The sequence below is a fragment of the Pantherophis guttatus genome, chromosome 1 (assembly GCF_059756535.1).
Source record: "Pantherophis guttatus breed Tessera chromosome 1, ASM5975653v1, whole genome shotgun sequence".
In the NCBI taxonomy this organism is placed as follows: Eukaryota; Metazoa; Chordata; class Lepidosauria; order Squamata; family Colubridae; genus Pantherophis; species Pantherophis guttatus.
The window spans coordinates 1,493,953-1,520,525 of record NC_142063.1 but is presented as its reverse complement, the minus strand read 5'-3'; the positions used below and the strand labels follow the sequence as shown (position 1 = coordinate 1,520,525).

Sequence of the window (26,573 nt, the reverse complement as noted above, 5' to 3'; positions counted from 1 at the left end):
TGATGTGGAAGGAAGTGCCTGCCTGGTTGTCACTTCACTTTCCAGAAGTCTAACGTTTAGCTGAAAGGTCAGCTCTAGCAATAGCACTTAGACTTATATCCTGCTTCACAGTGCTTTGACAGCCCTCTCTAAGCACTTTACAGAGTCGGCCTCTTGCCCCCAACAATCTGGGTCCTCATTTTACCGAAGGATTGGAAGGATGGAAGGTTTAGTCAACCTTGAGCTGGTCAAGATCGAACTCCTGGCCATGGGCAGAGTCAGGCTGCAATGCTGCTTTCTAACCACTGGGCCTGTCAGGGTTGCAAGAAACTCCTCATCAAACAACCAAAGTCCACTCCAATTCAGTCTATTCAAAGCCTTTAATAGAGAAGTCATATTGGCACACCTGGGAAAACCCGAATCTGAACTCCCACGTTTTCCCAACCCCTAAGCTAAACTCAATCCCTGCCCCTGTCCACCCTCAGCCTGTCACATGCACCAATCCTGGTCCCCAAGTCACCCAGAGTCCAGGAACGCCTGTCCAGGTGCTAGCAAGTGTCCTTGGTCCCACGGGGATGGAATGTTGTTGTGACTATCTTCAGGCTTCACCCCCTTCTCCCTCCCCCATTTCCAAAGCAGCCCCGAGGATCAAAATGGATCCGGGGCTGACAGGGCCACCACAGCTCCTGAAAGCCAAAAGAAGTGGAGTAGGAGGTCTGGAAATTGCGGAGGGCTCCTTGGTGGAAAGGGATGCTGTCATGGGAGCTTTGAGAAGTGAGGTGAGCAATTGACTGGATGAGAAGTGCCTTGGCAAGCAGAAGAGAGAGAGGTCAATGAGGCCCAGCGGCAGTGGGTCAGTTCTGGTGAGGAACAGCTGTTGTCCCCGCCTGATCCATGGATGAGGAGAGCAGAACGCTGAGAGGCACAGTGGGGATCAGCGAGGTGACTGTTTTTACTCTCCTATCCAGCTCTGTTCCCCCTCACTGAGGTCACTACTTCTGGGTTCCTATAAACTTTGGGAAATTGACTTGGGGTTTTGGGGAATGCTCCGGGAGAGTTAGTTGTGAAATAAATATACTGAATTAGTTGTGAAATAAATATACCTTCCCTCCTGAGTGTTACTTGCATGAACTGGGACAGGACAATAGGTTTTGCAAATATATCCACTAGGACTTCTTGCAAAAAATGGCCAGATTGTCATCTTGTTCTGGGCTGAAACCTCCTCCCTGGGATGGTCACCTCTGACCCTCAGGCAACCACTGAAGACCTTTCAGGAATTTATAGGAAAATATTTCCTTTATGGATCTTATGGATGACTGGTTTGGTTTACTTCTCCTTTCTCCTTCTACCGTAAAGATATTTAATCAGTAATTCAATAAATGCCTATGGGAAGCTTCCTCTCTAAGGATCTGTGGACTAGATAAGAACTCACAGAAATTACCTGCCATGGCTGGACATTGGAGATCCTCTTTCCAAGCCTCATCATGGTTGGTTGCACTCTTGATCCATATATTGCATGCAATGCATGTGCCACCGCATAAATGGCATTGTAGATATTGTAACTTTCACCTTCCATGCTTGTTTCAAAAACGTAAGAAGGTAAATTTTGTAAATTCTCCCTTCCTGTACATTGTTTCTTCCCCTTTGGAAAGATCCCGCCTGGTTTGTGGATCCTGCAGCCAAACAACCTTTCCCAACACAGCGGAAGAAAGAGGTCCCCTTGTGGCTTCAAGGGATCTAAAGACAGGAGGAAGTGACTGAATTCTGAGACATCCCCAGTGTGGGGCCTAAAATGCAGAGCCCCATGGAAGGGCTTTACTACTATCGATACTTCTTGATCCCTCACCACACTAAGTTTCCAATGGGAAGTTAAGATCCAAACTTTCCGAAATGACGTCTTCCTCAAATGTTCATGGATACTCATTGCTGCCTGTACATTTGTAATACTATTGGGGTCTCCAAATAGAACAATCACTTCAGCTTTAGCCCACATATCCACAATATGAAGTAATTTCAACATTGTAGTATCAAGAAAATTTGATTTCAATATTTCAGTGAAAGCCAAACAGATCTCCTTCTCCTTGAGCATTGGCATCAGAGATGACATGAAACATTCTCCATTGTCACTTTCAGGGGCCACGAGCCCAACCCAGTTCCACTGGAAATACAGGAAAAGTTGGACTAAACCCTCATACTGAGAAAATTCATTGGGATTAATTTGGAAGAAGGAAGGATAAACTCTTCTGTCTTCCTGAGAGAACTCAAAGCCAACACCAAGCTGGAGAAAATGAGATTCTTGATAAATTAACATTTTATGGTGACTTTAGGGGATTATTGTCCCACCAGTTAGGCTGTCTCACTTTGAGAGGCAAGCTTAATTTTCTTGCCTTCTTAGGAACAGCCACTGTTTATAAGGGCACAATTCATCAACTGTATACAGAGAATAGACTGCACTGAATGGATGGTTACATTTTTATGAAGAATAGGTTAGGAAGAAAGGAATTCCTTTTGGAAAGTGCAGCATTTCAGAATTATCTCATTGCCTAACACTTTTGGGTCAATAAAAATGTATCTTTTTTTTTTATTGCAAAAGTTTTACAATTACATTTTCTCCCCTTTTTTCCCCCCACACCACCCACCCCAAACTTCCAAACCTCCCTAACCCTCCCTAACCCTCCCCTCCCCCCAGACTTCCACACAATATACTCATATCCGATACAAAACCCCCCTTAGTATAAAACTTGTATAAAACTTGAACCCCTCCCTCCCCCTTATAATTTCTCTTTTTATCTTCATTACATTAAAAAATTTCTAATACATTATTTTCAAGTAAAAGCTATTTGATACTTCCTAGTTTGATATTTGTTCTGAACATATTCTATCCACCTTTTCCATTCCCACTCATAAGTCTCTTGTGAACAGTCTTTTAAATATGCTGAAATCTTCGCCATCTCTGCAAAACTGGCCATCTTCAAAGTCCATTCCTCAATAGTGGGCAAGGCTTCATTCTTCCAGTATTTACCTATCAACAATCTTGCTGCTGTTATCATATACAATATCAATTTTGTTTCACCCAATGTAAAACCCTTAACTATACCCAATAAAAACAATTGTGGAGAGAATTGAATTTTTTTCTTCAAAACATTCTGCATGACCCACCAAATTTTTATCCAAAAAGCCTTAACTTTCCTACAGGTCCACCAAACATGATAATACGTAGCATCCAAACATTCACATCTCCAACATTTTGGCTGAACATTAGGGTACATACATGACAACTTTTTGGGATCTAAATGCCATCTATAAAACATTTTATAGAAATTTTCCCTCAGGTTCTGCGACTGTGTAAATTTAACATTCTGAACCCAAATTTTTTCCCATGTTTCCAACATCACTGGTTCTTCGAAATTTTGTGCCCACTTAATCATACAGTCTTTAACTAATTCAGTTTCTGAGTCCCTTTCTAGCAAAACATTATAAAGCCTTTTGATATGCATTGGACCTTTCTCCCTTATATGTCTAACCAATTCTTCCTCATGCAACATAATACCAGTTTTTTGGTCCTCTTTCCATCTCAATTGTAATTGATTATATTGTAACCAAGTTAAATTAATCCCTTCGTCCAACAGTGTCTGCAATGTCTTCAGCTGCCATCTGCCCGCATCTGTAAAAAGAACCTCTTTATATAAAAACCCCCCGAGTGACATTATATTTGTATTCCACAAAGTATGACCAAGATCCAGCCATAGCGGTATTTTATAATCCCATTTGAATCGATGCTTCTTCCAAACTCTCATCAAAGAGTCTCTAAGTATATGATAAAATAAAATAAAAATGTATCTTGACACATAAAATATAAAAACAAATTCAACTATAGTGCAGATTCTCTAGGCATATACTGGGCTGTTCACCGCCCTGAGTCCTGCTGGAGAAGGGCGGTATACAAATTAAAACAAACAAACAAATAAATAAATATACATTTGCCGCCCAAAACACATTTGGCTATCATCTTGGGCTTCTGTGTGTGCTTCTGTTGTTTGTCTACCTCATATTGTCTCCAGTGGAGCTCTCTTACCTGTGGGACCTTGAAGATGCTGAAGATGGAGGCCATCAGCCTTGAGGATTTGGGGTTGAGACCTCCAATGACAGAGAGCAGAGAGTCCTTCATGTCACATTTGTAACCTGGAACCATTTTGCTTCGAGTGGAGAGCAGGGAGAGGCTGATTGTGGAAATTGTCACCTCAGTCTGAGTATTGCTATAGATGTGGAAGCCAAGGGTGATGTTGGAGAGATGAAGCAGATTCTTGTTGACCTCTCTGACTGCAAACACCAAGGCCATGAATTGCTGGTAGTTCTTGGGCATGACTCTACGGGGGAAAAATCATTGGGGAAATTTTAAGGAAATCTTGTGTGTGTTGATGGAATTTATCTTGCTTCCCCCCCCCCACAATGTCCTTTGTAATTTGATTACAACAATCAAATTACAAGTGAAGATTGAATTTTCCACCATATTGTAAGTCAACCTCTTCACTTGCAGAATTTCTAATGTGCTGCCCCTCCTCACTTTTTCGCTGGTTTATGATCTTCCTGATCAAGAGTTCTGGAAAGATGGAGAATTCCAGACAGTTTTATGAGTTTAGTTCTTTACTGAGAAAAGCACAAAGATCTGAACTATGCCAGGGCATTGCAAACATCACTAGAACAAGTATTTCTGAAAGGACTCCCTGAACACATCTTTCCCCTCTGGGTAAAACTTACAAAACACTCTCTTGAATCAGAGATGGGATTTTTCTATAGGATTGGATAGTGAAGGCATGTACGGTTCCTATGGGAAAATTCCCACCAATAATGAAATCACCAGGTCTGTAAAACTCTCTCTTAGTCTGTGAAGTGTTTGTTAATGCACATCCCATCTGCATCCTCTCAGCAGAAGTTGGAGGCAGGAGCCAGAAAAGCAGCAGCAGGAGGAGAAGAGGCAGCCCAGTCATTCTTCTCCCCTCCCCTCCAAGATCAAAAATCCATGTTTGTGAAGATGATGAATTTGTAGATAGCACTTGAAATATCACCAGGACTTTAAAGAGAGACTGTACCACTTGGATGCCCCCAGTACAAATTTATGTCAACCATACTACCCTTTACCTCTGTTTGGGCTGTGACCAAAGAGGAAAATAAGCCCAGCTGAATCTGAGCAAACTCTGGAGTTCACTCTTTGCAAGACAAGGCAAGGTGACATGTCCTGTCCCCACCGGGAGAACTCTGAGCATATAATCAAAACAGGTTTTATCTCGGAAGATTTTTGTGGGTAGAAATCCATAGGGGACACATTAGAAATTACTGTTTTTCTGATAATTGCATGGAATTTTCCTACTTGCTTAGGAAAAATTGCTCTTCATACACCAGATGAAGAAAAATGAGTTTGGGTCTCTTGTTGTTAATCCACAGATCAGATGCAGTTGAGAGTCAAGGTGAAGTTGGGTATTTGAGTTGTGTGAAACTGAGCATGTGCACTCAAGGAAGGTGGAGTCTGGCCTCTTTCATAGTTTGTTTGGATAGTATAAGTGTTCATGGGGCATGGTGGCACTTGTGACAATCTGTTGTATCCTAGTTAGTCTGGGCAATCATACCAATGATCCGTATGTAAAATCCGAGATTTTACAGTATCCTTCCCCTGCCACTCCCACCAAGCCACACCCACAGAACCAGTAGTAAAAAAATTTGAAACCTACCACTGAAGAGAAGAGAAGAGAAGAGAAGAGAAGAGAAGAGAAGAGAAGAGAAGAGAAGAGAAGAGAATATTGTCACTTTGAATGAACACTAATCGACATACATTAAAATGAAATTTCGTTGCATATAGCTCTCAAAGGGTCACCACCTCCAATATGCACTACATAAACATGACAAAAATGTAAATAAATAAATAAAAATTGTTTATATACCCACATATATTATATTATATTGGTACTTAATACTTGAAAAATGGTCGAAGGTCTTTCAAATATATGTTGGAAATGTTATTCTAAAGAAGGTACTTTTTAGCATCTTTGATGGACTTGTGATAAAGCAAAGAAATATTAGGCTCAAATTCATGTTATAATGCAGAAAATTCTTTAGGCTAATATAAAATGGAAAGTGGAAGTTTTTCTTTTAAGGTTATGAGACAAGGATGGTTTTTATTGTAAATGCTGACTGTGGTGAGAATTCTTTATGTGCAAAAATGGAAAGATATAGCACTCTCCTTAACAGAAGAACATGTGAAAAAATGGCAAATGTTGCAGAATGGCAAAACTGACTGCTTGAACTAGAGAAAAGAACATATCCAACTTTGCTTCTGCTTGGAAACTGCTTCTGGAGACAGGAAAATAAGAGAACTTTTAACATTGGCTTTTCCTGATTAATATGTGTTCTTGTAGAAATGGCTGCTCTGAAAAATGTTGGAAACTGATGTTTTTTTTGAAGAGGGTTGTACATTATAAAAGATTCTGTTTATCGTGGGACAATTGTATCATGCCTTTCTAACTCCAGGTTTACCAAAAGATATGCACATAAGAGGAAATTAACACCACAATCCTAATTTCAATGTGTAGTTTTACTCCTATGTATTTTTAAATGTTTGTTTCGGAACAAGGTCTTCTAAATGACAAGTGCATTTTAGGACCAATGAAATAATTTCTATCCCAACAGTGTAGAATTCCACTGACTTTGTCTAGATCAGGGGTCCCCAAACTTGGCAGCTTTAAGACTTGTGGACTTCAACTCCCAGAATTCTCCAGCCAGCTCTGGGAGTTGAAGTCCACAAGTCTTAAAGCTGCCAAGTTTGAAGACCTCTGGTCTAGATGATAGTTAAAAAGTGCAGAATTCAGAAATCAGATTTGTTATGTGTTCCTGGCTACTTTCCTTCATGATTAGAGACAAGCTCTCCTGACCAATAACCAGCCATTGTTTCATTTATCACAAAAAATGGGGAGAGAAGCTTTTCTCCAAAGTTCCAACCCAACATATTCCTTTCTTCATACAACCCTGTTCTGGCTGCCACATCAGTGGTGGGTTTCTACTGGTTCGCCCCAATTCGGGTGAACCGGTAGTAATGGTGGTGGGAGGCTCCGCCCAAATACGCTCTGCGCATGCGCGAGTGAACCGGTAGCAAAGGTAAGTGAAAGGAAACTGCTCCACATCCCTCCTCGTTCCCCATTGGCTGAGGTGCTACAAGGTTATGCTCTGCCCGACCGACTCCTACATATTTCTGCTACATACTAAATCATACATCACATGTACATCAAAATTAGGAGATAATTTATGCAAAGTGTGTCAAATAATATTCATCAGCTAATTAGACATGCTCAGTTGCCTGTTTTGAGTTCTGAGCTTTTTTATGGATTCTTAGAACAATAGATTTTTCCTGTTTTTCCGTTTTAGCTTTGCCTTTCCTGTTATCCCATTCAATTAATTTCCCCTTGGCTAACAATTTCCTCTTTACACCTTGTATTCCTCTTTTCCCCACTCTGAAGATTTGGCTAATTTTTGCCTACGTGTCTATCCTATCAGTGGTGGGACTCAAATTTTTTTACTACTGGTTCTGTGGGTGTGGCTTGGTGGGCGTGGCATGGCTTGGTGGGCGTGGCAGGACAAGGTTACTGTAAAATCCCCATTTCCTCCCTATTAGCTGGGACTCGGGAGGCAGAGAATAGATGGGGGCTGGACGAGTCAGAATTTTTACTACTGGTTCTCCAAACTACTCAAAATTTCCGCTACTGGTTCTCCAGAACTGGTCATAACCTGCTGAAACCCACCTCTGTATCCCACATCCTGCCTTTCTACTACCATTTCCTCACTCTCATCCATTGTAGTTTCTTTGACAGGCTTGTTTCTCCATTCAGTAAGTTTCCACTACACTACACAGCAGATTCGATTTTAATTTTTTCTTTCAATATTAAATTTTGAAGGCCATTCACTTAATCCGATCAAGATTTGACCAAGTGGGGTCATATGGAAGGAAGTGGCTGCCCTGGTTTATCGCTTCCTTATCCAGAGAGATCCAATGTTTAGCTTTTTGATGCAGAAACACCTGATGGATTTCAGACCAGGAACCTGTTAGGACCACTTTGACTCTTCCTGGGGGAGCTAGAAGGGTAGACAGAAGCTACTTTCATACAAGATGAACATATTGGGACTCCCTCCCCCCTTTGCTAAACTGGGAGTGGGCGTGGCTAGCGTGTGATGCATCTGGCCAACAGGCCGGGAGTTTGACAGCCCTGACCTATACCATTTCAGATAACTGACTGTCTAGTCTCTTCTTAAAAGCACCCCATGATTTCTGAAGAGAAGCTGTTCCACTGGTTAATTGTCCTCACTGTTATTTCTCCTTAATTCCAGGTTGCTTCTCTCTTTTTTCCAATCGTTGTTTCTTGTCCTGCCCTCTGGTGCTTTGGAGAATAATTTCACCCCCTCTTCTTTGGGGCAGCCCCTCAAATACTGGGATATTGCTATCATGTCACCCCTAATTCTTATTTTCTCTAGACTAGCCAGACCCAAATCCTACAGCTGTTCTTCCTATGTTTTAGTCTCCAGGCCTTTGATCATCTTAGTTGCTCTTCTCTGCACTTTTTCCAAAGTCTCAACCTCTTTCTTGTAGTATGGTTACCAAAATTGGTTGCAGTATTCCAGGTGTGGCCTTACTAAGGATTTTATAAAGCGGCATTAATACGTCATGTGATTTTGATTCTGTGCCTCTGTTTATACAATCCAGGATCGTATTAGGTTTTTTGGCGGCTGCTGCTGCACACGGCTGGCTCATATTCAAGGGATCATCCATTAGGACTCCAAGGTCCCTCTCACAGTTACTGTTTTTGAGCCAGATCTTACCTAATCTGTACTTTGATAATTTTATGGACCTGTCTGGACAGCAAGGACCACAACCATTACAGAATAATGTCCCTAGGTGTGTATCTGTGATATTAATGCTTTTCTCCAGACATCCCTCCTCACATGGAGCCCTGGAAGAACTTCAGGGTTCCCAGAGGAGAAGTTGCTTCACAGTGTTATTATCACCATCCTGTTCTCTGTGACTTCTTCTGTCACTTCTCCAGCGACTGCCTTGATGTAAACATCAGACTGAAGCAGCATGGAAGGGATCTTGCATCAGAAAAGGATAAATGCTTCAGGTCAGGCTCTTTGGTGTCACACATTTTGAGACAGGTAGGAGCTCTGCTCTTGAATGTACTTTCTCTCCTTTCCAGATGGAGCTCGGCTTGTCTCTGTCTGAATCAGGAGAACCGCTGGCATTTCCATCTTGTGGGAAGCCTGGAATTCTTCTATAACTTCTTGGTGTCCTTGTTTAGAAAGGGATTGATTCAGCCCAAGGAATGATGGACCTCCTGATTCTGCTCCTGATGCTTCTGATGCTGCCAGTGTTCCAGCCAGTCTCTGGAAAGCTTAGGAGGAAGTGCCCGATGAATTTGGAGCACCGGGATGGAAAAAATCCACCAAGTTATTACAGGCCAGGAGACCATCTCATTAGCATGGTCACCACAGCAACATTAAGCTCAAATATAACGTTGCCTTTCAACATGGCTCCTTCTAGTCAGACTCACTCGTAAGTCATTCAGGATGATGGAACTTTCACTTACTCCTATATGGAAGGACCCACCTAATTTCCTGGAAGAGACTCAAATCCAAAGATGGAGAAACAGCTTAAAGAACTCCAGATTGTTTCTTCCTCCCCATCCAGCCCTGAGTTCATCTGTTTGAAAACTGACTTTTGTTTAAAGTAACTATTGAAAAGGTTGCAATTTCCTATGTCAAGCCCATCCCTGGAAGTTTTCAAGAAGAGACTGAACTGCCATCTGTTAGAAATGGTTTAGGGTCTGCTTGGGTGAGAGTGAGGAGGTTGGACTAGATGACTTACAAGGTCCCTTCCAATTCTCTTAATCTGTATCTGTATCTATCTATCAATGCTCATTGAATGGTTTAATTTTTGCCTCTAGTTTTGGATCAGTATTGGCTTAAAATTCAATAGGGTTGTGTGACAAAGAGTAAATACATTAAACAATATCATTTTATTGTTTTCGATGGTGGTGTTGATAATATGAATATTTTTCCACAGGTGGGCACCTTCAGGTAGGTTATCTTCTGATAAATTTAGAATTGTCCGGTTCATTTTTGCCATTCACATGGCTAACAAGAACCCACAGCTCCTGCACAATCTCACACTTGGCTACAACATCCATGACAACTCGCTGAGCTCACTTGCCACTTCAGATGCTTTGCTGGACATGCTCTCTACTGGAGAAGCCAATGTCCCCAACTACAGCTGTGGGAAGAAGGACGGTCTTTTGACTCTTCTCGATGCAGCAAGAAGGGACATTTCCATCCAGATGTCAACTTTAGGAGGCACCTACAAAGTCCCACAGGTGTGTGTGTGTGTGTGTGTTTCTGTATCTAGTAAAGTGAGAGCAGAGTTGGTGGGTGATCAATATCCCCACTTGCATCTTCTCCATGGAATTCAGGAGCTGTTTTTCACCATAGCCATTCGAGATCTCATGGCTGGTGATTGGGATCCATATTGAGAAGGAGGCAACCATCAAAGCAGCCGTATCTTCTCATGACACCCTCTTCATGGCTTGGGTGGATTCTGCTGGACACTTGTAGCAAATGGGACCAAAGCTCACGAAGGGTGCATACTTGTACCATTATTATTCAGTCTAGACATGAATGACTTACCAGGACTCATAAAGGACCCTCCGGTTCACATGCCTAAGACACTAGATACATCTATTATCATCTTGTTATAAACTGAGGATGGTATTATTATTCTTATTATACCTGTAACAAAGGAGAATATTTGTAGCTCGGGGTTGACATGAGGGGTCCTTGGTGCTCTCTAAACTTGCTTGTTTTCTTGCAGATGTTTCTTTACCCAAACTAGGTAACATCATCAGTACTAGTGATGATGATGATGATGATGGTTAGCACTGATGATGTTTAGCCAGTTCAGGTTATGAAACGTCTGGAAGAAAACAAGCAAGCTCAGAGAGCACCAAGGACTCCCTCAAGTTGGGTTCCATAGGCTGTAAAGAAGACTTGGCTCCAACTCCCATAAGAAGTATCTGATTCTTAATAAATCAGAGTCAAAAGTTATGAATTTTAAAAATGACATCATATCCATAGAGGGCTATTCAGTGGTGAGCCATAGAGCAAGTAACACCTTTCCTTATCTAGAGGTAGCTTTCTTGGAGACTGGATCTTCGCTCACTCTACATCAAAAGAGCCCAGAGTACCGATTTTGTGGGTGGATAAAAGTTCTTCCACCCTCAGACCTTAATTGGGAATTTATACAACTTTTCCCCTGTCTAAAATTGGGGTATACAATTGTTGATATAAAATTAAGCTGTAGAAACTGAGATTTCCAAATTTCTGTCGTTTTTAACAGACAAAAGTTCCATTAAAAGGCAAGTATTTACATGCAAAAGTGCCTTCGAGAGATATTTATTTTAGTGAGAATGTGCTGGAAAAAATGGCTAAATATAGAAGATTTAACCAAGTCCCAATGAACTTGTCTTTCTGGAGCTCCAGAGAGAGACTAACACGTTCATCCTTTCAATCTCAATTATATAAGAAAGAAAACTTTCAAAAGCTTGGACTGCACATTATAAAAACAACTTAAACATTGTGATCCTTATATTAAAACAACTTATTTCCTGTGCTATCAGAATTCAAAAAATATATATAATATGGCACTTTATTCGAACAAAAGTTCACCTAAAATATGTTTGCTTGTTTGTTTGTTTATGTCAAACATGTACAAGATAGCAGGTATAAGTATAAACATGGACATGGACATAGGAAATGAGTACAAATAAATGGGGACAGTAGGACAGGGATGGTAGGCTGGTGCCCTTATGCAGGCCCCTTACAGACCTCTTAGGAATGGGGTGAGGTCAACAGTAGAGAGTCTTAGGTTAAAATTTGGGTTTTTTTTTTATGAAACCACATTCCAGGCATTGACCACTCTGTTGCTGAAGTCGTATTTGCTGCAATCGAGTTTGGAGCAGTTTACCTTGAGTTTGTATCTGAATCTGATTGCGGGAAATTATAAAGGTGATATAGAAGTATGATTTTCATTCTTTATTCATGTTCTTGTTTCCTTAATTTTTTTTATTCTATGCTTATATATGGTGTTCTTAATGTTCTGTGTTTTATATTCTGTATTTTTGTAGGCCTCGTGACTAATAAGCAATAAACTAATCTAACAAGTTTAAGAGAATGAAGTTGGATGTATTAAAAGCTAATGTTTTGGACTTGATCCGAACCCAAATATAAGCATTCTTCGTTGTCTTTTCAGATCAGTTATCGAACTGCTTCGGAGGCTCTGAGTGATAAAAGTCAATTCCCTTTTTACCACCAGATGCTCCCTAAAGAAGGGATCCAGTACCCAGCAATTGTCCAATTGCTTCTCCATTTCAGATGGACCTTGATTGGCCTCTTTGCTTCAGACACAGAGAAGGGAGAGAATTTCATGAGGATTTTGACTCCTATGCTTGTCAGGAATGGAATTTGTGTGGTTATATCACAACGAATCTCAATGACTAGACATCCGGCACCCTTCAGAGAGGCCCTCTCTAAGTGGAGACAAGTCAATGTCTTTGTTCACTTCTTAGAATACGTTTCCATTTCAGACAGAATCCTTCCTTTCCATTTAACTCTTGAAGGTTTGCCAGGACCCATTGAAGGGAAAGTCTGGATCACCACAAATTTGGGAACATATTCATTGAAAAAACACAGATGTCTCAAACATGTCCATAGTATTTGGTCCCCTAGTTTTCAGGAGAAACAATGGCCAAAAGAGGATGCGTTTGAACCCTACTTCTTTGTAGATGTCCAGTTTGAAGATCAGTATTTTCGCTGTTCTTTTTCAAACCGTGTCTCTTCTTTCAATGGTCGGAGAAGATGCACCCAGAAAGCATCAATGGAGACCCAACAGGGAAGGAACACTTTACGGATCAAAAATAACAAACATGTTTACAGTATCATTAAGACTCTGGTGCATGCCTTAAATGTTGCATATTCCTCCAGATACAGGAGGAGAAGGAAGGAGGGTGAAGAGGGTTTGGGAGCTCCAAGGCTGCAACCGTGGCAGGTATGGGACTCTGCCAAGTGTCCATTAATGAGATTAGATTAACTGAGTTGGAAGGGACCTTGTAGGTCATCTAGTCCAACCCCCTGCCCAAGCAGGAGACCCTACACTATTTCTGACAGATGGCAGTCCAGTCTCTTCTTGAAGGCTTCCAGGGATGAAGCTCCCACAACTTCTGCAGGCAACTTATGTTCCATTGATGTTCTCACTGTCAGAAAATTTATCTTTATTTCCAGGTTGAATCCACGGGTGGGATTCAAAAATTTTAGCAACCGGTTCTCTGCCCGGTTGCTGGGTGGGCGTGGCCATGGTGGGCATCACCTACTTTGCCTCCTGCACTTCTGCCTCCTGTGGTGGGGAGCATTTTCACCCACCCCACCCCAGGCCCCAGAACCTTTCCTTGAGCCTCTGGGAGGGCGAAAACGGCCTCCCCCAGGCTCTTGAGGCATTCCAGAGGCTGGAAACGGGCCCATTTCTGGACTTCTGGAACTTCCGGAAGGCCCATTTTTCGCCCTCCCAGAGCCTCCGTGCAGGCCCTGCACTTACCTGGCATCCAAAATGGGCTGCACGGAGACTCCTGGGAGGGGTCAGATTAATCAGATTAAAATTAACATCCGGTTTGCCTGAACTGGTCTGAACTGGCTGAATCCCACCCCTAGTTGAATCCCACCCCTTGATTAATTTCCATCGATTCTTCCTTGTCTGGCCTTCTGGTATTTTATAGAATAGCTTGAGCCCCTCCTCACTGTGGCAGTCCCTCAAATATTGGAAAACTGCTTTCATGTCTTCCCTGGTCCTTCTCTTCACTAGACTAGCCAGGCCCAGTTCCTGCAACCATTCATCGTATGTTTTACCCTCCCGTCCCTTAATCTCAGTTCTGTTTGAGAAGAAGTCCAATGGAGAAGAAGGAGAACCATCTCAACCTAATTATGCTGCAAAAATTATGCTAATTTTGGACAACCGGGGGTTAATATTCCAAAGAGGCTATATCATGGTAGATAAATATTAATATTCATTATTTGGTATTAAACACTGCTAATTTTAAAATGATGCATGCAGTTTTAAATAAATCCCTGTAGGTATGTGGTTTGTGAATATCATCATAGAATTTAACTTTATAAATTTAATGGAGACCTTGAGGACATCTAGACTATTTATTTATTTATTTATTTATTTATTTGTTTAAATTTCTATACCGCCCTTCTCCAATGTAGGACTCAGGGCGGTGAACAGCCAAAGTAAAAACAAGACATACATACAAAACATACAAAATCTAAAATCTGTTTAAAATAATTAAATAATTTTGGCCGTAATTAAAACATTCCAATTTAAAATCCGTTTAAAATTTGACTCAAGCCAGCCCAGCTAGTTGAAATAAATGGGTTTTTAGGGCCCGACGAAAAATCCGGAGGTCTGTTATTGTACGTATCTCTGGGGGGAGGTTGTTCCAGAGGGTGGGCACCGCCACAGAGAAGGCTCTCCCCCTGGGGGTCGCCAGCCGACATTGTCTGGCGGACGGCACCCTGAGGAGGCCCACTCTGTGGGAGCGTACTGGCCGGTGGGAGGCTATTGGTGGCAGAAGGCGGTCTCGTAGATACCCCGGCGCTAAGCCATGGAGCGCTTTAAAGGTGGTCACCAACACCTTGAAGCGCACCCGGAAGACCACCGGGAGCCAGTGCAGCTCGCGCAGGAGAGGTGTCACGTGGGAGCGCCTCGTCGCCCCCAAAATCCCCCGCGCGGCCGCGTTCTGGACCAGCTGGAGCCTCCGGGTGCACCCCAGGGGGAGCCCCATGTAGAGAGCGTTGCAGTAGTCCAGGCGGGAAGTGACGAGTGCCTGAGTGACTGTGCGTAGGGAGTCCCGATCTAGAAAGGGGCGCAACTGGCGTATCAGGCGGACCTGATAAAAAGCCCCCCTGGCCACGGCCGCCAAATGATCTTCTAACGACAGCCGTGCGTCCAGGAGGACGCCCAAGTTACGAGCCCTCTCCGTGGGGGCGAGTGATTCGCCCCCAATAGCCAGCGATGGCGTCAGCTGGCTATATCGGGACGCCGGAAGCCACAGCCACTCGGTCTTGGAGGGGTTGAGTTGGAGCCTGTTTCTCCCCATCCAGGCCCGCACGGCCTCCAGGCACTAACCACTCCTTTCTGCATGAATCCCATCCGAAGCTTTTTTGGCCTATATCTGCTCAGTCTTTGCATTAAGACAAGAGGAGACTGAATTTCTCAGCTAAAACTGCTCCTCCTTTTATGAGGTTCTTCTTCTTATTCAGCCAGAATCTCCTCAGTCTTGTGACTGAGATCATTTTTTCCATATCTATAAACTATGGAATAACAGTAAACAGATAGCGCTTAATCTTCTGTGTAACATTTTTTTAGTAATTGGAAGAGTGCGCTATCCTCTTCAACAAAGAGATTGTGTTATTTGAAAATGGTGCTACTAGAAGCATCTTCTGATTTTCAGCTGCCATAAACCAACATGGCTCTTTCCCTTGTTGTCTTTCTTCATGGCTGGAGCAGCTCCTTTCATCTCAAGACAGTTTTTCTCCACCTAATTATCACAATTCAGATCGTACGTAAGTAGCTTCCTAATCATAACCCCATGAAGTAATTTGTTAGTACTTTGCTAAAATCAAGTTTTATTACTGTCATCCAGTGGTGAAATCCAATTTTTTTTTCTACCAGTTCTGTGGGCATAGCTTGGTGGGCATGGCAGGGGAAGGATACTGCAAAATCTCCATTCCCTCCCCACTCTGGGGCCAGCCAGAGGTGGTATTTGCCGGTTCTCCGAACTGCTCAAAATTTCCGCTACCAGTTCTCCAGAACCTGTCAGAACCTGCTGGATTTCACCCCTGCCACCATCCCCACATTTCATTAAAGAAGTGTAATGACATGTCAGAATGATCTTGAGGAATGATGGGGAAGATTTCCTGGGAGCAACCAGATAAGAGGGGGCAGGCAACAGCTGAATAACAGGCAAAAAAAAAAAAAGGAATTCAAAAATTATCATCCCTAACTTTTCAGGCAATCAAAACTGATGGTGGGAGATTTGTACTTGCAAGATTCTGTTGATCTGGCTTTACAATAAGGTAGAATTAGCTTATTAGGATGTGTTTTTTTCTGTCAACTATCAGAGAGAAAATTAAATTGGCAACTTTCTTCTTGACAAATCCCTGCTTTCTTGTAATCACCCTGTTGTTTTCCGGGAGTGTATACATAATCTCTTTGTTAATTTATTTGTGAGCTGCTCAAGAATGTTTCATAGAATCGACAAACTTTGTCAATTATTTGTTTTCTCAATCTATATTTTCTCAATATGTGGTTGACAAATGTTGCTGAACCTTTTTTAACTTCTGAAGATATTGGTAACACTTTTCCCCCGACCAAGCCTATTTGCAATTTAGACAACTGTTGAAGAAAAATTCAAATGTTAAAACACCACATGGGATTAAAAAAAAAGAAAGAAGGGTTCCATTTTTAAAATATGGGAATGAATTCATTCCAGTTCCACCCCTTCCTTGAGAAGAATGAATTTTGGAATTTTTCCCACTTTAAACTCTACTTGGACCAAAATGGAGATGTAACAGCAGATCTGGACTTCAGATGCTTGTTGATTCTCTCCGAGGAGGATCCCATCCAACTGAAATTTGGGAGCTTTGAAAGACAGAGAGTAATTATCAACCAAGATGCTCTGTCAAGGCTAAAGTCGCTCAACAAGGTAGGGAAAATATTGGAGACCTTTCCCTGGTTTCCAAAGCCCTAGAACCCATTTCATGTGGGCTAAGCCTAGTCACCAAGATGGAGAATTGAATGTGGGGAGTGGTACTCTTCTAATTTTGTTAGAACGTTTAAATCTTTTCTCAATTCCATCACTCCAGACTTTATCAGGTAGAAAAGACCTTTAGGATAGGATAGGATAGGATAGGATGGACTGGGCCGGGCCAGGCCAGGCCAGGCCAGGCCAGGCCAGGCCAGGCCAGGCCAGGCCAGAATAGAATAGAATGGAATGGAATAGAATAGAATAGAATATAATATAATATAATAGAATAGAATAGAATAGAATAGAATAGAATAGAATAGAATAGAATGAGCTGGAAGGGACCTTGGAGGTCTTCTAGTCCAGCCCCATGCTCAGGCAGGAAAACTTATACCATTTCAGATAAATGACTGTCCAGTCTCTTCTTAAAAAGCTCCAATTTTTCTGAAGGTAAGCTGTTCCACTGGTTAATTGACCTCACTGTTAAATAGTTTCTCCTTGATTCCAGGTTGCTTCTCTCTTTGATTAGTTTCCAATCATTGTTTCTTGTCCTGCCCTTTGGTGCTTTGGAGAATAATTTCACCCCTTCTTCTTTGGGGCAGCCCCTCAAATACTGGAATATTGCTATCAGCCCCTAGTCCTTCTTTTCTTTAGACTAGCCAGGCCCAAATCCTGCAGCCGTTCTTCCTATGTTTTAGTCTCCAGGTCTTTGATCATCTTAGTTGCTCTTCTCTGAACTTTTTCTAAAGTTTGTCTCAATGTAATATGCCAGAAGCAAAAGGAAGGAAATAAATGAAGAAATCTGCCAGTAATTGTATCTCCTACAACCCTTTGGAGCAAGTGAGACATTTATTTATTTATTTATTTATTTATTTATTTATTTATTTATTTGTTTATTTATTTATTTATTTATTTATTTATTTATTTATTTATTTATTTATTTATTTATTTATTATTATTTTTTTAAATTTGATTTATATGCCGCCCTTCTCCGGAGACTCAGGGCGGCTTACAGTGCGTTAAGCAATAGCCTTCATACTTTTGTATATTTATACAAAGTCAGCTTATTGCCCCCACAAACTGGGTCCTCATTTCACCTACCTTAGAAAGGATGGAAGGATGAGTCAACCTTGAGCCTTGGAGAGATTCGAACCAGCAGTAAATTGCAGGCAGCTGTGTTAATAACAGGGTGCTTTAAACCACTGTAGTAACAAGGCTCTTTATTTATTTATTTATTTATTTATTTATTTATTTATTTATTTATTTATTTATTTATTTATTTATTTATTTACTTACTTACTTACTTACTTACTTACTTACTTACTTACTTACTTATTTATTTATTTATTTATTTATTTATTCATTTATTCATTCATTCATTCATTTAATATGCCACTTATCTCATTATTGCAGCAACTCTGGACAGCTTACAAAATGACAGAAAGGTTAAAAAGTTAATACAATGTGATCAATATTAAGAAGAGCCCACAACAGAACACCCCAAGAACAGCACCCTCCTATGGAGCCCCCAGGCTACCCAGCAAAGTCAGGTTTTAAGGTTCTCCCAGAAGGCCAGTATTGTGGGGACCTATCTTGTTGCAATATTTTCAGGATCAGACTCAATAAGATCAACAAGAGTTAAAGATTTAACTATATATTCTTTTATTTACATTAGGCATTCTATATTCACTGAATATTCACAGATAGAAGCAAGGGAAATGGTGTAGGTAGCTCCTTATATATACAATGGGTGGAGCTATATGTGGGAGTGGTGAATTATGAATACATTAAGAAGTGAAGAATAAGTTAACCCCTGATACCCTGTCTGTACACTATTTACACATTGGAGAATAAGGCATTTATATCTGACAAATCCCCCTCTAAATGCCGATTCGTTATACAACACCAGTTACATTCAGATTCAGGACAATACAAAACATACAACTTAGAGGTTAAGTATTTATGCTGTTTAGAAGGTAAAGGCTTCGTTAATATATCAGCTAATTGTTCTGAAGTGTCGCAATGCACTGCTTTAATAAATCCATCCTGAGATAATTGTCTCACATGTTTAAATTTTATATCTATATGTCTGGATCTTTGTCCAATGGCATCAGATCTAGATATTTCAATGGCTGCTTTATTGTCTTCATGCATAACAAAAGGCAGAGCAGGTTTTTTCCAGACATCTGAAATTAAATCATTAAACCATACAAGATTATTTGCGGCCTTGGATAAACAAACATATTCCGCTTCTGTTGTTGAAGTAGCCACTAGTTCTTGTTTACCAGTGTACCAGTAAACTGGACAGTCATTTAAGAGAAATACATAACCGGATGTGCTTTTTCTGCATGAGGTGTCTCCAGCCCAATCTGCATCTGCATAACACGTAAGCTTTGGTTCTTTAATATCATTAGGTTCTAACATTAAACAAAAGTCTAGTGTACTTTTTAAATATCTTAAAATTCTTTTAACAGCTTCCCAGTGGTACATTGTTGGTTTGCTGACATGCCTAGATAATAAATTGAGTGGTAAAGCGATGTCCGGTCTAGTCCAATTAGATATGTAAAGGAGTGAACCTATGATTGATCTATAGAATGTATTGTCCTTGAACTCGGGAGAAGATTCATCAGAATTCCTTAGAAAGTCAGTTTGCATAGGGGTATCACAAGGTTTGGCATTGTTTAAGTTGCATTTATTTAAAAGATCTATGATCTTATCTCTCTGGGTAAGTTTGAATCCCCTTTTTGTCTTATTAATTTGGACACCAAGGTATTTGTTTACCTTGCCTAAAGATTTCAATGAGAAATGTTCATTTAGTTTAGTTACAAAAGTTTCTCTTCTTTCTTTATGTTTTCCTATGTATAAAATGTCATCCACATAAATCAGTACAAATTCAATGTAATCATCACCCCTCTTGACAAAGAAACAATTATCAGCAGTGGTAGCGTTGAAGTCCATGGTCTTAAGTACTTTTACTAAACAATCATACCACCGTTTACCAGATTGTTTTAGCCCGTATAAACTCTTGTTTAACAACCAAGTCTCATTTCTGTTTGTGTATGGACTATGAGGTGCTCTCACGTATATTTCTTTATCTAATTTTGCGTGTAGGTACGCAGTCTGTATGTCATATTGGAATACATCTAGATTGAGTGCTGAAGCTACCACTAGAGCTGTTTTGACACTCTCTGTTCTTACAGTGGGGGAATACGTGTCAGTATAGTCCTCTGGATATTTCTGTGCATAACCCTGTGCAACCAATCTAGCTTTGTATAGAGTATTTCCTCCCTCTAAATTCTTAATTTTATATATCCATCTGGTACCAATAATTGTCTTATCTTTAGGTGCAGATGCAGGTGTAAATACATTTAGTCCTTGTAAACTTTCCATCTCTTTCTTCATTGCTAATTCCCATTTTTCTTTTTCTTCGTGAGGAAGTTTTAACACTTCCTCGTATGTATTGGGTGTTGTTGGTTCACCATTCATGTGCATTACATAATCCTTGTATTTATTTGGCATTTGATTTCTGGTGTTTCTAATGATTTTCTCGGGTTTACTATCGTTATCATGCAAATATCTTGCTTCCTTTTTTGTTAGTGTATCTGTCTTTATTTTGAGTTGGCTATTTGTCCAAGTTTTGGTTTTGTTTTTATATTTGTTGATATTTTGTTTTTCTATAGTCCCTTTCTCATGAGATTTTGTACCTTCATGTTTATTTGGGAATATCTCATTAAGATGTAATTTAGACCAGTTAGCTTGTTCATGGAACACAGCTGTTCTGGAGACTATAAATTTGTTGTTACTATCAATGAATCTGTATCCTTTAGTGCCAGTCTCATATCCCATAAATCTGAGTCTCCTGGACACATTTTCTCCCTTTCTTCTTAATTGTTTAGGTATGTGTACGTCTGCTGTGACTCCAAATATATGCATGTGTGCTAATTTTGGTTTTCTATTATACATCACTTCATATGGTGTCTTATTTATAATGCTGGACCATGTTCTATTTTGTGTGTAATTTGAATAATGTAGGGCTTCTGACCAGAATTGTTTGCTTAAGCCAGCATCTTCCAATGTGCATCTAATCATGGTTTGTAATGTGGAATTTTTTCTCTCTGCAATCCCGTTTTGGAACGGAGAAAATGGACTAGATGTGTAATGTAACATTCCTTTGTCTTTTAACCATTGTGAGAATTCTTTAGACATGAATTCGCATCCTCTGTCTGTCATAATTTGTTTTATTTTGATGTTGTGTTGTGTTTCTATGCGTTTGTAAAATTCTTTAAATTTTTGAAATGTTTCATCTTTGTGTTTTAATGTGTAAACAAATCCATAGCGGCTATAATCGTCCACTATTGTCAGGAAGTAACGTTTCCTATAAGTGATTGATGGAGTTAATGGACCAACTAAGTCCATGTGTACTAAATCAAAAATTTTGTTAGTTGATCTGGTAGATTTTCTTGGCCTGGGACTAGTTTTTAGTTTTGTAGATTTACATACTGAGCATTCCAGATAATTTTCACAATTCTTTATTTTAACACCTTCTGCGTGTTCAGTCATTTTTTGCACTACAGGAAAACTGGCATGTCCTAACTTCCTATGCAATATGTGAGCACACTCATCATGAATTGGTTTACCTATCTTTGGCTTCTTATCGTTGTGTGCATCTGTGTGATCATGAGATATTTTACATTCATCATTGTCACTGTTGCTAACATTCTCATCATCTATTTCAATACAATCTTCCATATTTGAATCAATGTTATGTAACCATTTTTCTTTTGTTATTAGGTAAGGTAGTCCTCCTTTAGTCACCACAGTGCCTACATTTATTTTATTCTTTTCCAAAGTTGCCTTTCCTTTTGAAAAGACAATGTTAATGTCAGAATCTCTGCTTAGTTTTATGGCACTTAATATGTTATGAGGTATTTCAGGTATTAGTAATACCCCCTCTATTTTTCCTAAACCAGGCAAGGTTACATTTCCTCTACCTAATACTTGAACCTTTTCTTGGTTAGCTACCTTAATTACAAATTTATCTTCTGCAAATGAAGACAATATACTTTTGTTATTAGTGGTGTGATTAGTTGCTCCAGAATCAATAAGCCAATTATTGTTCTCACTTTGTTGTGTGTTAGTGTTGTCTTGTTTATTTAATCCATTCAGTGAACCAGACTTTCTATCCTTTGAATTGTTTCTGCCCCCTCTATTCTCTCTGTGATTTGGTGGGCTCCTATATCTATGCCTTTCTATGGAAGGCTGTCTATAATCGTATTTGTTTCTGTATTCTGATCTATATCTTTCTTTTAAGAATTTTGGGCAATCTCTTCTATTGTGTTCCCTGGATCCACAATTATGACATTTAAATGTTCCACTATATTTTTCTTGGAAAGCTACTTTCCTATATGGTTTATGTTCTGTGTGATTGTTAGAACGATTCCTTCTAGAATTATCTTCTGTTATCAATTTGTTAGATAGACTTTCTATGGATAAATACCCTAGATTGATTGTGTTTAAATGTGACATAAAGTTGTCCCATGATGGGTCAAGTGAGTTGATAATGACACTTTTCATTGTTTGGTCTGAAATCACCTCCCCCCTCAAATGCAGTTCAGCTCTTATTTTGTTCAAAGATATTAAATGTTCACTTATGGAAACCCCTGGTTTTATCCTAGATGAAAAGAAGTCTTTAGATATCCTTGTGGTGGTGGCTACACTGTCACTGTGAAACAAATTAAACATGCATTGAATAATTTCTGAAACAGTCAAATTTGGCTTAATGCTGTGATACATTGCAGGAGACACACTAGATATTATTAAGAAAAAAGCTCTATGGTGTAAACAATCTATTTTTAGTGTCCAAGGTCTTTTTGGGGGACTAGTGATAAAAAACAGTAAGTTTTCCTTCATAAAGACAACCTGGAGCTGTTGATACCATTCTTGTAAATTAATGCCATCAACCCTTAGTTTTGGGAAGTCACTGGGTAAATTTCCGACATTATTGGGTCCATTACTTACAACCTGAGGTAGTCCGTGGTCTCGTAAATGCAGAAAATTGCAAAACGGCATGGGGATGCTCGCTACGAGTCTGCATGATCTTCTCTCCTGTTCATGTCTTCCCGGATCGTCAGCGTAGTTTCGCGCATGCGCGTTGCCCATTTCTTCTTCGGCGTCGTCGTGGAAGGTTCTCCTCATTGCGGCTTGCTCGCTCTGCTCTTCTTCAGATGAGTCGGTCTCTGGTTCGACTTTGGGGGTTCTGGCGATGGTGGCTGTTCTTCCTCTTCTATTGAAAGCGTTGGTGCTTGCTTCGGTCTGCGGCGTAGGGCGGTATCGGCAGGGCTCTCTGGGTTCCGGCGTCAGCGCTCTAGTAGTCAGGATGGGAGCGGGCAGGTCTTGAGGCATTGGCTTGCTCGTTCGCTTTTTTGGTGTCTTTTTAGTAATTTTCAGTTTTGGCCCAAATGCAGCAAAGAGCGTTTTCATCGCTGATTTTATTTGGTGTTTTGTTGGATCTTCCTCGCTTTCTGGTTCTGATTCTTCTGAGGTGTTTGAATCTTCCTTTTCGTTTTCGTTGTCCGATAATATTTTTCGCGCCAGAAATTTTGAATTGAGCTTGCTGATTGGCTCTTCTTCGTTCATCTTGGAGGCCGGTTGAAACCAAGATGGCCGCCATTCAAATTTTTGCGCGGGATCATCGTTTTTCTTCTTTGTAATGATTTTCTCCGCAGTCATATTACTCACTATTTTTGGATCTTTGGGTTTTTCATTGGTGATGTTTTTCTCTCTCGCTGCTCCGCTGTTCTTTAGCATATCTTGGAGGTTCGCGATGAGGCTTTCATCATTCTTCTGGCTTTTTAATAGTTTTAATATCTCTGACCTGAGTTCGTTATTTTCTATTTCGATTTCCTCCTGGTCATCAATTATTTCTTCGTCTTCAGTGGTGTATTCTTCGGATTCTCTCGAAATTGCATTCGTGGATTCGTTGATTATTTCTTGTTCCGTTTCCATTTCTTTGCTGTAGGCCCTGGTGTTGGGCCTATCTTTCTTAGACATTTTAAAGCTTTTTATTGAGTCAATTAACCATCCTCTGCTACCAGTTTGTTGCAATATTTTCAGGATCAGACTCAATAAGATCAACAAGAGTTAAAGATTTAACTATATATTCTTTTATTTACATTAGGCATTCTATATTCACTGAATATTCACAGATAGAAGCAAGGGAAATGGTGTAGGTAGCTCCTTATATATACAATGGGTGGAGCTATATGTGGGAGTGGTGAATTATGAATACATTAAGAAGTGAAGAATAAGTTAACCCCTGATACCCTGTCTGTACACTATTTACACATTGGAGAATAAGGCATTTATATCTGACATATCTCACCTCCAATGGTAGAATATTCCAGAAGGTGTAGGCCACAGCAGATCAAGCTCTTCTGCACCTCAGCAACACCATTCTTTGATAGATGAGATCCAAGGGAGTGGGAAGTCAGGTGATATTTCATATTTATTTAACCAAAGCCTACTTACTCCTCTAAGGCTTATGTCTACCTCCGTTTTCCATGGATGGTGAGTTCTGAGGTTTTACTTTTGACATTCCTTCTTTTCTGCTCAGTCTCTGCCTCAGTCCAAATGTGTGGAAAGTTGTCATCCTGGATTTGTCAAGAGGGCTCGAGAAGGAGAGCCAGTTTGCTGCTATGACTGCGTTCCTTGTCCAGAGGGGACCTTCTCCACTCAGGAAGGTGGGTGACACCAAAGAAAAAGACAGGGAATGGATTCATCCACACCAGAGCATTTTCATGGAAGTCCAAGTTAAAAGTTTGAAGCTTGTTTATTTTCAAACTGCACAATTTCTTATCTAAGGGATGACAAACATGGAGGGGAGGCTGGGAACAGAGAGGAGGATTTGACAGATTGCACCAGCTTCACTACTCTCAGAGAAAATCTCTCTTCTGGTTTTCAGTTGGGAGGCATCCTTATAGTTTTTAACCTTTCTGAGAAGATCTGAGTTCTTTGAAACTTGAGGAATTATCTTGGGTCCATCTCCCAGAAGGATTATTGCAATTCATGGTCTATGGAGATTCTCAATCGTCCATTTTTGGGATTGCAATGCATTTTATATGGCTCCCCCCTTGAGGATCACTGAGAAGATGTTGCTGGTGCATAATGAGGTGGTGAGGACAGTTATGGGTCCACCTCATGACAAATATATTATCGCTGCTCCCAGGAGTCGTTCTTGATTATTTGCAGGACTGGCTTTCCCTGCCAGCAAACTAGATTCCAAAAGTTAGCCTCTCCTGAGTCCTGTATATTAAGAAGTGCCATGTGGAGGACTCAGGAAGTGTGTCCAGAAAGAGTAACTGATTTATTATTTACCTGTAATAATGTAGGTTCCTATGAAGATTCTCCACATTACACGGGAAATCATTAATGTCCTATGACATTCCCCAATTTAATAAACAATCAGAAATATTATTTTTTTAAGAAAATGATATTCTTTTTATGAACCTTCTGTGGAGAAGATGGTAAGAAATGCATCTTGTCCCATGAATGTATTTCTTTGAAGGTAAAAGGATAATATGTTAAAGAAATTTTTTTTTTTTTGTTTTCTCAGATACAGAAAAATGCACCAAGTGTCCGGATGATAAATATCCGAATGGGGATCAAGTCCAATGTATCCCCAAATTTATAACCTTCCTGTCTTATGAAGAACATCTGGGAAACATCCTGGTGTCATTTGCTCTATTCTTTTCCCTAACCACAGGCTTTGTCTTACTCATCTTCATTAAATACCGGAAAACTCCCCTTGTCAAAGCCAACAACCGGGACCTCTCCTACATCCTCCTGGTCTCCCTCCTGCTTTGCTTCTTGTCTAATTTTCTCTTCATTGGTCAACCAAGGAAAGCCACCTGCCTTCTCCGACAGACGGTTTTCAGCATCATCTTCTCAGTTGCTGTTTCTTCTCTCTTGGCCAAAACCATCACGGTGGTGCTGGCTTTCCTGGCCACAAAACCAGGAAACCGAGTGAAGAGATGGTTGGGGAAGAGCTTGGCCAACTCCATCATCCTTTCTTCTGCTGCTGTCCAAATTATCATCTGCTCCATCTGGTTGGGAGTTTCTCCCCCCTTCCCTGACTCTGACCTCCACTCCCAGCCTGGAGAGATCATCCTGCAATGCAAGGAAGGGGCCGTTGTCATGTTCTACGTCACCCTCAGCTACATGGGCTTCCTGGCTGCCATCTGCTTCACGGTGGCTTTCCTGGCCAGGAACCTGCCTGGGGCCTTCAATGAAGCCAAGCTGATCACCTTCAGCATGCTGGTCTTCTGCAGTGTCTGGGTGACTTTTGTGCCCACCTACCTGAGCACCAAAGGGAAATACATGGTGGCTGTGCAGGTCTTCTCCATCTTGGCCTCCAGTGCTGGTCTGCTTGGTTGTGTCTTCATCCCCAAGTGCTACATTATTATTCTGAGGCCAGACCTGAATACAAAGGAGCAACTAACGACCAGAAGAAATATAGCTATGTGAGTCAGAAGTATTTTGACTCCTAATAGGTCAAACCAAGAAAATGGTGCGAAATGATGATCATACGTATAAAAAATACAATCGATGTTGTAAGCACAAATATCCATAAATAACAATCCTCAGGTTACTTTCCCACCCATCTGCTGTTAGTATCCTCGAGAGTTATTGCCTTAATAAAAAGAAACACAATCA

At 40.6% G+C, this 26,573-nt stretch overlaps 1 protein-coding gene across 1 annotated transcript; it reads left to right on the top strand.

The window, feature by feature from the left end:
• Nucleotides 1-632: 632 nt before the first annotated feature.
• Nucleotides 633-26,573, top strand: LOC148116234 (vomeronasal type-2 receptor 26-like). The gene is made up of 3 exons (XM_087883523.1): nucleotides 633-758; nucleotides 24,256-24,352; nucleotides 25,480-26,573. The coding sequence occupies exons 1-3, from the start codon at nucleotides 633-635 to the stop codon at nucleotides 26,382-26,384; spliced, it is 1,128 nt and encodes a 375-aa protein (XP_087739649.1). The 3' UTR covers nucleotides 26,385-26,573.

Bases quoted from the DNA above. Each gene is read 5' to 3' on its own strand.
- LOC148116234 (XM_087883523.1), top strand. From the start codon at position 633: ATGGATCCGGGGCTGACAGGGCCACCACAGCTCCTGAAAGCCAAAAGA. The intron at 759-24,255 runs GTGAGCAATTGA...CTCCAATGGTAG, and splicing joins TGGGAGCTTTGAGAAGTGAG to AATATTCCAGAAGGTGTAGG. The intron at 24,353-25,479 runs GTGATATTTCAT...TCTCAGATACAG, and splicing joins CCAAGGGAGTGGGAAGTCAG to AAAAATGCACCAAGTGTCCG.